The 12,007-nt window shown below is 42.6% G+C and overlaps 1 protein-coding gene across 1 annotated transcript in view; it reads right to left on the minus strand.

Moving 5' to 3' along the window:
• The window catches only part of pdia5 (protein disulfide isomerase family A, member 5), a 118,459-nt gene that overhangs the window by 13,768 nt on the left and 92,684 nt on the right, over nucleotides 1-12,007 (minus strand). Inside the window, exon 15 of the mRNA XM_060827807.1 lies at nucleotides 3,914-3,984. Within this exon, the coding sequence (XP_060683790.1) occupies nucleotides 3,914-3,984 (71 nt within the window). The remainder of the gene's footprint in view (nucleotides 1-3,913; nucleotides 3,985-12,007) is intronic.

Below are 12,007 nucleotides of genomic sequence, written 5' to 3' on the forward strand. Positions count from 1 at the left end.
GGGGGAGACATTTGCACATCTTAAGACTCATGGGTTACCAACATGGAAGGAAGTTACATGAATGGGTAAATGTTTGGCAGATAGAGTGTGATGTGGTAAAATGTGAACTTATCCACTTTGGCAAGAATAAACAAGTGGCAATTGTAGAACTCTGAGGTACAAATGAATCTGAGTGCGCTGTTATATAAGTCACAAGAAGTTAGCACACAGGTTCAGCAAGTACTCAAGAAAGAAAATGGAATGTTGTCATTTATTATAGGGGAATTAAATATAAAAGGAAGGATATTTTGCCCCAGTTGCATAGTGTGTTGGTGAGGAGTACTTTGTACAGTTTTGATCTCCTGATTTAAGGAAGGTTGTAAATGTATTCGAATAGTTCAGAGAAGGATCTGACATACCTTGGTCGGCAAGGGTCATATTAGGAGAGGTCAGACAGTCTGGACCTGTATCCATTGGAGTTTAGAATAATGAGAAACAATTGTATTGAAACAAAAGATTCTAAGGGTCCTGACAGGCTGGATACTGGGACATTTTCCCTTGGGGGAGAAAAACAAAAGAGCCTGCAACAAGTGAAAACAGTTTGAAAATAAGAGGCTGTCCATTTGAGATGGTTACGGGGAGGAATATTTTTCTCTCAAAGGATCACATGTCTTTGAACTTTATTCCCCAAACAGCAGTGGAGGCAGTGTTATTGGAATTCTTTTAAGGTGAAGGTAGATACATTCTTGACTAATGAGTGAGTCAAAGATTATCAGGAAATGTGGAGTTGAGGCTATTGTCTTACTGAGAAAAAACAAAGGGGCTGAATGGCCTACTTCTGCTCCTAATTCATATCAAGTGGATAGAGAATGGCTTCACAGTACCCACCGCGGGAGCATAATGAAGCAGGTCACTATTCTTCCCTCCTCTTCCACTAGGCACAAAATACGACTGGCAATCAAGATAAAATAGGAGCTATCATACAGACTTAGAACATCTATCAGAAGAAGTGGGCTGTACCTCATGTGAGTTAGCCATTGAAAGAAATGTACTAATTAATAGAAGAGAATTCGAACAATGCAGGGTCACTGGAATAGAAATGTTGACTGTGTTTCTCTCTACCAATGCTGTGCGACCTACTGAGTTTCTACACCATTTTCTGTTTTTGTTTTAATCAAATATAAATTGCTAAGGTCAAAGTACTTTGCAATTTGAGCTAGTAAATAACATGACCAAATGAGTGCATCAATTAAACCTCAGTCCATGTCTAGGTTTGACAACACTAAGCAGCCTGTATTAAACACAGCATGGAGGCTGTGATTGTCCTGTTGGACAGACCACAGAGTAACTGAAGTTCAGCATGAACAAAAATAACCAGAGAACTGCAGATGTCAGAAACAAAAACAGAAATTGCCAGAAAATCTCAGCAGGTTTAGCAGTGTCTGTAGAGAGAAAGCAGCGTTAACATTTTGAGACCAGTGAACCTACTTTCGAACAAAGAGTTCTGAAGAAGAGTCACTGGACCCAAATTGTTAGCTTTGCTTTCTCTCCACAGATGCTGCTCAACCTGCTGTGTATTTCTAGCAACTGCTGTTTTTGTTGCAAGTTCGATATTACCTGGGATTGTGAATGACTGAAGATCAATATTCAGATTCTTAATTCTGAACAGCTAACTTTAAAGATATAAAGCAATATGTCTTAACACATTCATGGTTGAGAAACACCAGCCAGTCAGTGGATAATTGGGAAATTAAAGAGATAATGCTGAACGTGTTACTGGACACATACAAATCTGAATCAACAAACATGCAGCCAAAACAGATGCCAAATTAATCAGAAGGAATGTAAGCAGCAAAAACATATCCTAAAATATGCGTAGGGAAAAGGCAAAAAGTTTAGTGGAATGAATACAACAACCAAATACATTAAAAGATGGATGCAAAGAGGGAAAAGGATGGGAGCATGGTTGCAGGAACTGAAAGAGTTTCTAACTGATGAGAGGGTTGGGAAACTGAAGTTTGTTTCAAACGATAGGTTGTAATTGGGCTGAATGACCTCCTGTCACCAGTACTTAATTTATACTGGAAGAAAATATTTGCAGTTATATAGCAATTTTCATAACTTCAGGCCAATGACTCATGTTTTGAAGTGCAGTCGCATTCATAATTTAGGAAAATGCAGCAGCATATTGGTGCACAAACTGAAATAACTATTAGCTAGATCTTTTAGTGATATGGATTGAGGGATGAATATTGGCCAGGACACTGCAAAAACTCCACTACTTTTCCTGAATTAGTGCCAGGGAACCTTTTACGTCCACCGGAGAGCAGAAATCTACCAGGAGGCACCTCTCACTGTTCAGTACTCCCTCAGTACAAACACGAGTCGTGTGCCCAGATACCTGGGGTAAGTCTTGAATCCATAAGTGCAAGGCAAGGGTGCAACCCACACAGCCACAGCCAACAATTACGTGGATTGGATCATGATCAGCCATGATCATACTGAATGGTTGATCACATTGGGCTTGCAAACCCAAATGGCCTTCTCCTGCTCCAGTTGCTGTTGTTCTATTATGAGGGAGGATTTATATATCATTTCCTATGGTGGAAAGGTCATGGAACATGGGAAAAGCAGAGAGAAACCTGGATGCCCTTTCTGATTGCAGAACTGAATGGTGTATCCACGAGGGCATTAAGACATAGGTAAGGAGTGATCATAGTGAAGAGTTCATTTGGGATGCCTTCTCTGCATATGGGCAAAAGTTGGATTGTGAGCTCCCCTTGTACTGAGGATCAGGAGTTTGCTTTATAGGACATCATGAGCACAAACTCCTTTTATAGCGGAAGGTGGGGGCATCATGTTGGATGCCCAGTGTACTTTCTCATATTCCAATCTCCAAGCTGGAAGAAAATAGTGTGACAGTGAGGGGGTGAGGAAAAGGAAATAAAATGGAAGAGAAGGGAAAGCAAGTTTCTGGCTGTGCTGACAGCCTCTTTACTCGGCAGGGTAGTTTTTATACTTAGCTTGGTGGCAGACACAAGTACTCTCAAACTAACTGCCAAGTTAACTCCCTTTAACTTTGCAGAATCATAAAAATGTGTAAAAAAAAAAATCGCAGCCACACACAAGTCAGAATTGCGAATTACTACACAACAATCAATTGCTAAAACTGACTCTTTGGTGAAAGTTCCAACAGGATGAGGGTGGTTTCATCCCATCTGAGACAAAGGAGGATTGAGGAGGCTTGTGCTGAATACATCGGTCCTCACTGCAGGTGGTTCCATTCCTCAGGATATAGGCAGCCCACAGGGAATTCTTCTAGCCAAATGACCAAAAATTGTTTAAGAGTAAACAGAGGTTATTCAGTCCTAAACCTTGGCTGTGGTTCTTCAAACTGTAACCCGATTAGTCCCACTCCCCCTCACTTTGGTGTTATAATATTACAACTTCTGTCCAGATAAAAGTGGTGAGAGTTCACTGCCCTGGCCTCATCTGATACACTTTTTCCAGCTTGTATAGATATTGGGAGCAAGAATATTAAAGGGTATGGGGAGAAAGCAGGAACAGGGCACTGTGTTGGGTCATCAGCCATGATAATATTGAGTGGTGGAGCAGCCTCGTGGGGCTGACTGGTCTACTCTTGCTCCTATTTTCTATGTTTCTGCAAATATGCCTTTCACTCTTGTACATCAAGAGTCACAAACAGCGACTGTGGTGTGCACTCACTGTCATCCCCATCAAAATCAGCTTTACAACGTGGGAAAACGCCAGAGCTCGGTGTTCATTTGTATCAAGTTACATATTTGGTCCATTTAACCATTGATGGAGGGGTTGTGGGGAAAGAGTATCTTACACAAGTGCGTGCAAATTCAAAGGTGAATTGTTCTACACCACGTTTAAGAGATGGGACCAATCCCTTAAACCATAAAATTACCTTTCGTTCTTCTTTAAAATGGTCAGCGGCTGTTGTGAAATGTGGGATAGTATTCTTACAGTGAGGGCACCCTAGAACAAAAAAAAATGAAAGAGCAGTTCATAAATCACCCTGGGCACAATTGAAAGCTTGATCTGGAAGGTTTGAAGAAAGAGCAAGAGAGAGAAAAAAAACAAAATGTAGCTTTCTTTACATCTATCCAGGCCAGTGGCATAACAAAGGACTAAGCATAATGCCATATTTGTTTTTGCAAAGACATTGTGATCAGATCTCTTCAAGTGCATTATACGCATGGGAACTACTTATTCTAACATGTTATGCATGAAATAATTCCCATGTGACATTGAGAATAGATTGGTTCCAGTCTCCAGCTTTGTGTGTGGTATTAGCAGAATTAATCGGGATGTAGCCTTCATCCTGCTTACACAGAAGATCTTCACAGTGCTAAGGACAGGCAACAAGGCTTCCTCTGATCAGTCGACAAACAAATATAGATGCCATTGTGTGTGGTTTTGCCATCACCTTGAATTAGTGGCAGAAGGCAGCATCACAAAGAGCCAAGTGTAGGTATGGAGGTCCTTTTCTTATTTTATAAGGCTCCTGAGAAGTGCATTGGGACATTTTATTATGGTAAAGGTGTCAGATAAATGCAAACTATAGTCGACTTATGCTCTGTAGCAAAATATGATTATCACCCCTGAACAATTTATACATTTGTTTCTTTGCTGCACCACTTGCAAGTCCACCCCAATCGGAGATAGGAGCTGCCTGACTGCAGTAATTAACTTTTTACTAGTTTGCACCTCAGCCTCATAATGTACAATCAGGTTGAAAGAGTGCTCAGGGTTGACTTTTCCATTTAACAGAAGATTGGTTGGTTTCTTCTCATGTACCCCCACCCACCCATTCATGGTTAAATAATTCAGATTTTCTTTTAAAAAAGGCTGTTGTTATGGCACGCGAGACCATTGTCAGATATGTTCTCTCTACTGCAATATTACAGTATATTTGAATGCTTCCCAGAGTACCTCTGTGACCTCAAACAAATGCAGCATCTAAGATTCAGCCTAACCCAGATGGCTGAAGCCATTTCCGGCATTTTAGCTCAGCGCTTATTAACTGATGCTATATCATTAGGAGTGGCAGTGGACCACTCAGCTGCTTACCTGGTCTGGCATACAATAAGATTGCGAATTATCTCACTGTGGCCTCAACTCCACTTTCCCACCTGCCCTCTATAATCCTTCACTCACTTGTCGACCAAAGATTGATCTAACGCAGCCTAGAATATATTCAATGATCAAGCATCCGTTGCTCTCTAGGGTGGAAATTAACAAAGATTAACAAACCTCTCAGGAAAGAAACTCGTCTTTACCTCAGTGTTAAATAAATCCTCATTTTTAAACGAAGCCCTAGGAAGTATGTATTAGATTTTCCCCATAAAGGAAAACATCATCCCTGTATCCAAATACCAATACAGCATACAATTTCAGCAAGACCTCCTTACTTATAGACTCTACTCCACTTGCAATAAATAACATTTTATTTGTGTTTCTATTTACTTGCTTATATTGCATGTTAACATTTTTGTTACTTATGTATTGGGACATTAAATCCAAAGCTGGACAAAGTCTAGATGTGAGCTATGATTTGCTTGTCTCCTTCAAACTTGCCCTTAAATGGAACCCAGTAGGTGACTGAGACTGATTTATACGCTCAAAGTAATGCGACTCTCGTTTGAAGCCCAGAAGCAATAGTGAGCTGTTAGATATTCAGATGGGAAATGGATGGTGTAGGGGAAAATAATCCTTTATGTTTGGTACAAGGCACCATGCAAAAGTTAATTTATGCCAAGTCAGTCATATCTAATCGACTTCAACACTGTCCCCAAACAGTTAAATTGGGTTTTTAAGAGGAATTTAAGATCATTCACCAAGGAGGAGGACATGGATGATAGTAAATTGAGAGAGTGGCTTGTTCATACTTTAAGACATGTCAATATTAAGATGGTGGTGGTGTCGGATATCTTGAAAAATATTAAGTTAGATAACTCCCCAGAGCCTGACGACATGTATCCCAGGATGCCGAAGGAGGCAAGGTAGGAGATTACTGAGGCTGTGACAGAGATCTTTGTATCCTCTTGCTATAGGCGAGACCCCAGAAGATTGGAGAATAGCTAATGCTGTTCCTTTGTTAAAGAAAGGCAACATGGATAATCCAGGTAATTATAGGCCAGTGAGCCTTACATCAGCGGTAGAGAAATTATTGGAGAAGATTTTAGGTACAGGATTTACTTACATTGGAGAAGACTAGACCTCTTGGGGTGGCTCAGCATGGTTTTATGCAGGGGAGATCTTGTTTCAGAAACTTGATTGAGTTTTTTGACAAAATGACAAAGATGGTTGATAAGGATAGGGCAGTGTATGGTGTGTAAATGGACTTTACAAAAGCATTTGACAAAGTCCTCGTGGTAGGATGGTCCAGAAGATCAAATCACATGGAATTCGTGGTGAGTTGGCAAGTTGGATACAATGTTAGCTTGGTCGCAGAAGACAGAGAGAAGTTGTGGAGATGTTTTTTTTCTGACTGCGACCAGTGGTGCTCCGCAAGGATCAGTGCTGGGACGACTGTGTTTGTAATACCTATGATTTGGATGAAAATTTCTGTGGTCAGATTAGTAAGTTTGACGATGACATGAAAATTAGTGGAGTTATCGATAGTGTGTAAAACTATCAATGGATACAGCAGGACATAGATCTGCTGGAAATATGGATGGAGAAACACCAGATGGAGATTTATCCTGACAAATGTAAGATGATGCATTTTGGGAGGTCAAATGCAAGAGGATAGAATGCTGTAAAGGTCAGTCTATTAGGGACATTGCTATACAGTGGAATCCTGGGGTTCTAGTGCATAGCTCCCTGAAAGTGGCAACGCAATTGGATAAGGTGAAAAATGTGTTGCTGGAAAAGCGCAGCAGGTCAGGCAGCATCCAAAGAGCTGGAGAATCGACGTTTCGGGCATTAGCCCTTCTTCAGGAATGAGGAAGGTGTGCCAAGCAGGCTAAGATAAAAGGTAGGGAAGAGGGACTTGGGGGAGGGGCATTGGGAATGCGATAGGTGGAAGGATGTTAAGGTGAAGGCGATAGGCCGGAGAAGTCGGGAAGAAGATTGCGGCCTGTCTCCTCTATATTGGGGAGACAGGCCACCTACTTGCGGAACGTTTCAGAGAACACCTCTGGGACACCCGCACCGACCAACCCAACCGCCCCGTGGCTGAACACTTCAACTCCCCCTCCCACTCCGCCAAGGACATGCAGGTCCTTGGCCTCCTCCATCGCCAGACTATGGCAACACGACGCCTGGAGGAAGAGCACCTCATCTTCCAGCTAGGAACCCTCCAACCACAAGGGATGAATGCAGATTTCTCCAGCTTCCTCATTTCCCCTCCCCCCACTTTATCTCAGTCCCAACCCTCGGACTCAGCACCGCTTTCTTGATCTGCAATCTTCTTCCTGACCTCTCCGACCCCACCCCCTCTCCGGCCTATCACCCTCACCTTAACCTCCTTCCACCTATCACATTTCCACCGCCCCTCCCCCAAGTCCTTTCACCCTACTTTTTATCTTAGCCTGCCTGGCACACTCTCCTCATTCCTGAAGAAGGGCTTATGCCCGAAACGTCGATTCTCCTGCTCCTTGGATGCTGCCTGACCTGCTGTGCTTTTCCAGCAACACATTCTTCAACTCTGATCTCCAGCATCTGCAGTCCTCACTTTCTCCTAATTGGATAAGGTGGCAAAGGCGGCACAAACATGCTTGCCTTCATTGGTTAGGGCATTGAATATAAAAGCTGGCATATCATACACTGCACTTGTGTAAGACTTTGGTCAGGACACACTTGAAGTACTGCGCTCAGTTCTGCTCATTACACTATACGAAGGATGTAGAGGGTGCAGAGGAGGTTTACCAGGATTTTGCCTGGATTGAAATGCATTAGCTACAAGTATAGTCTAGACAACTTGGAGTGTCTTTGTGAAAGCGTGAGAGGCTGAGGGTTGATTTGGTAGAAGTACATAAAATTATGAGGGGCATGGATAAGGTGGATAGTCAGGAGGACAGTGAGAGAGGGAAAGTTTAAAGATGAGCAAGTAAAGTCTTTTTTTTTAGACAGACTGTAATAGGTGCCTGGAACAGACTGCTGGGGGAGGTGGCAGAAGCAGATATGAAAGGCATGTTTAAGAGGCATAGAGACAGAAATAATGAACAGGCAGAGAAGAGAGGGATACAGACAATGTGCAGGCAGATGCGATTAGTTTAGAATAGCATCATGGCTGGTACAGACAGTGGACCAAAAGGCCTGTTCTTGTGCTGCACTGTTCTTTGCCCTATTGCTTGGTTGTACAGAAGTTGAGTACTGCTCAAAAAAAAAGATATTTTGGAGAAACTTGTTGCCTTGAATGTATCAGAACAATCCGCATTAATATCAATTCAATAGGAATCCAACATTTGTATTGTATAAGGGGAGAGTGTCGATTGGTGTAAGTGGGTTCAGTTTGGTAGCGGTATTGCCATGGAGATTGTTCCGATTAATGACGAAATGCACTGTGCCAGTTTCAACTCAACTCAGAACAATAAATCTGCCTGGTTTAAAATTTAAACAATGCTTGGCAGTTAAGTGCTAATCATTAATTTCTGCATTCACTATGGCAATCAATCTACAACAGACCGCTTGCCAAACAGCATTTTCCTCTCAGGTAGTATAAATGCCATTTCTGCCCTTGTATTGGTATTCTTGAATTATCCGGATGAGTGCAAGATAACAAATTGACAAAATGCGCCTTTTATCAGTAATGCTCAAATTACTTAAAATCATATATACATATAAAATATATACCAACCAAATATGTCTTCACTTTGAAAGAAAAAAATAAGCATGAGTTGATGAAAACAAAAGAAAAGTCAACATGTTAGAAGGTTTCAAATTTGAAATGTAACTCTAATGTGCTTCAAGGAGGTAATCCATTAGGAAATGCTCAATTTGTATTCCGAAATGGTACCTTTGGGATCATTTTAAGCATTTTCATTATTATGGAAATCACTTGAAAAGTATTTTGTTGAGGACAGCCAGAAATATCAAGATGGGCTCATGCCATTCAGTATTTTCTGGAGTAAGTTTAAGCCCAGCTAAGGCAATTGCTTCTTCAAGATTTACCACAAGCCACTTTTTAAAAAGAAAATCACTGGTGGCATGTGGCCATCGCTGGAATGCCAGCATTTATTGCCCATCCTTAGTTGCCCTGGAGGTGGTGGTGATGAGCTGCTTCTTCGATTAGGTGGGTGGACCGACATTGCCCTCAGAGAGGGAATTCCAGAATTCTGATCCAGTGACAATGAAGAATGCCAATATACTTCCATGTCAGGATGCTGAGTGGCCTGGAGGGGAACTTGCAGGTTCCCCAGTGTTCCCACGTTTCTGCTGCCCTTGTCCTTCTAGATAGAAGTGACTGTGGATTTTGAACGTGCTGTCTAAGGATCTCTGGTGAATTTCTGCAGTACACACTGTTGCTGCAGAGTATCGGTGGTGGGGGAAGTGGACACTTGTGACTGTGGTGCCAATCAAGGAGGCCACTTTGTCTTTGATGGTGCCAAGCTTCTTGAGCGTTGTTGGAGCTGCAACCATCCAGGAATATTCCATCATACTCCTTGCTTGTGCCTTGTAGGTGAAGGACAGGCTTTGGGAGTCTGGAGTTGAGTTAAGGGGTAAATGTAGGGGTCTGGGTGGGTTGCGCTTCGGCGGGTCGGTGTGGACTTGTTGGGCTGAAGGGCCTGTTTCCACACTGTAAGTAATCTAATCTAATCTTAATCACTCTAGTATTCTTAGCCTCTGACTTACTCTTTTAGCCATTATCTTTCTGCGGTGAGTCCAGTTGAGTTTCTGGTCAGTGGTAACTCCAAGGAGTTATGGGGCATTCAGTGATGGTAGCACCACTAAATATCGAAGGGTGGTGATTAGATCACATCTTGCTGGAGATGGTCATTGCCAGACAATTAGGCAAAAATGAGGGTTGCAGATGCTGGAGATTAGAGTGGTGCTGGAAATGCACAGGTCAGGCTCCTGCCTGAAACGTCGATTTTCCTGCTCCTCGGATGCTGCCTGACCTGCTGTGCATTTCCAGCACCACTCTAATCTTGACACTATCGCCTGACAATTATCCAGATTTTGATGCATTTGTTTGAGCATAGACTGTTTCAGTATCTGAGGAGTCACGAATGGTTCAATCATCGGGGACACTTCCACTTCTGACCTTATGGTGGAGGAAATGTCATTGATGAAGCAGCTGAAGATGGTTGGGCTTAGGACACTACCCTGATGAATTTCTGCAGAGATGTTCCAGAGCTGAGATGACTGACCTCCAGCTAACACAACCATCTTCCTATGTGCCAGGTATGAATCCAACAGCAGATGGGTCGCCCCCTAATACCAAGTGATTCGAGTTTGGCTAGGGCTCCTTAATGTCACACTCGGTCGAACGTGACTTTGGTTTCCAATTCCAATCTTATCCTCCTCTATGATTCACCAAGCCATTCTACTTTCTCCCTTTTACCAAAGCTATTGCACCTCATCTAATTCTCCTTCATCCCCTCCCATGACCTCAGTTTCTGCACACTTCCTTATCTTCCCCATTCAATCAATCCAATTCTCTTTTACCATTTTTCAATGCCATTCAAAATACCATTTATCTCCTTTTCTTAACCCAGTTCCAGCTGACATTCCTCTTTTTTACTCCACTCAAAAGGGCGGCATGGTGGCACAGTGGTTAGCACTGCTGCCTCACAGCCCCAGGGACCCGCGTTTAATTCCTGCCTCGGGCAACTGTCTGTGTGGAGCTTGCACATTCTCCCCGTGTCTGCGTGGGTTTCCTCCGGGTGCTCCAGTTTCCTCCCACAGCAAAGATGTGCAGGTTAGGTGAATTGGCCATGCTAAATTGCCTGTAGTGTTAGGTGAAGGGGTAAATATAGGGGAATGAGTCTGGGTGGGTTGCTCTTCGGAGGGTTGGTGTGGACTTGTTGGGCCGAAGGGCCTGTTTCCACACTAAGTAATCTAATCAAGTCATCCCACATCTTGTATTGCAAAAGACAATTCAACTTGGCACCCAGTACAAGCCAACAATTTCTCCTCCTGCTCTCAAACAACGATGATGCATAAATTTTCCTATTCGTATCCCCATTTCTCTCTATTTAATTTCCTGTGCTCCCTTCATTCCTTCTTACCTCATCCTGGTTCTGTTCCACACATATGCCATCCCTGTTACCCGTGCCAGCCTTGTTTCTACCTGAGACCCGATCAGACTTCAGATAATTTTGTCCACAGTATCTTTGCAGGTTGGCATCCTGTCTCAAAGTATGCTGGAGATGGATACATTTCCAACAGGATCTGAATAACAACTGGCTAGTTGAAGGGGGCGAGAGGAGGAAGAGGTTGAAATTTGGCTGCAGTGGATAGTCATGCCTTGAAATGTATGCCATCCCCAGCAAACAATGATATTCAGGCATTAGACTAAATAATGATGATCAATATACAATGACACTTCAGTGATATATCAATTGTCATTTAGTGTATACCCCACTGTTTGGTACAGCAAGTACAGCCAAAGAAAACAAATCCTTTTCTGCTTCAAATAGACCAGAGATTTGGATTAATGCAGATGGAACTATTTGCATCGTCCTGACCAATGTACAAGTGTTTTAGAGTCATAGAGACATACAGCATGGAAACAGAACTTTTGGCTCAACTTGTTCACGTCGCCCAGATTTCCCAGATTAATCTAGTTTCATTTGCACACATCCACTAAATCCTTCCTATTCATATACCAATCCAGATGCCTTTTAAATGTTGTAATTGTACCTGCTTCCACCACTTCCTCTGTCAGCTCATTTCATAATTGTACCACCAAAGAAAGCACATGCAACATGCCTTAATGACTACTGCTCAGTGGCTCTGATGTCCCTAATCATGAAGTACTTCGAGATGCTAGTCATGGCCCACATCAACTCCAGCCTCTCAGTCTGCCTCAATCCCCAGTAATTTGCCT

This window comes from Hemiscyllium ocellatum, chromosome 7, assembly GCF_020745735.1.
Source record: "Hemiscyllium ocellatum isolate sHemOce1 chromosome 7, sHemOce1.pat.X.cur, whole genome shotgun sequence".
Lineage (NCBI taxonomy): Eukaryota > Metazoa > Chordata > Chondrichthyes > Orectolobiformes > Hemiscylliidae > Hemiscyllium > Hemiscyllium ocellatum.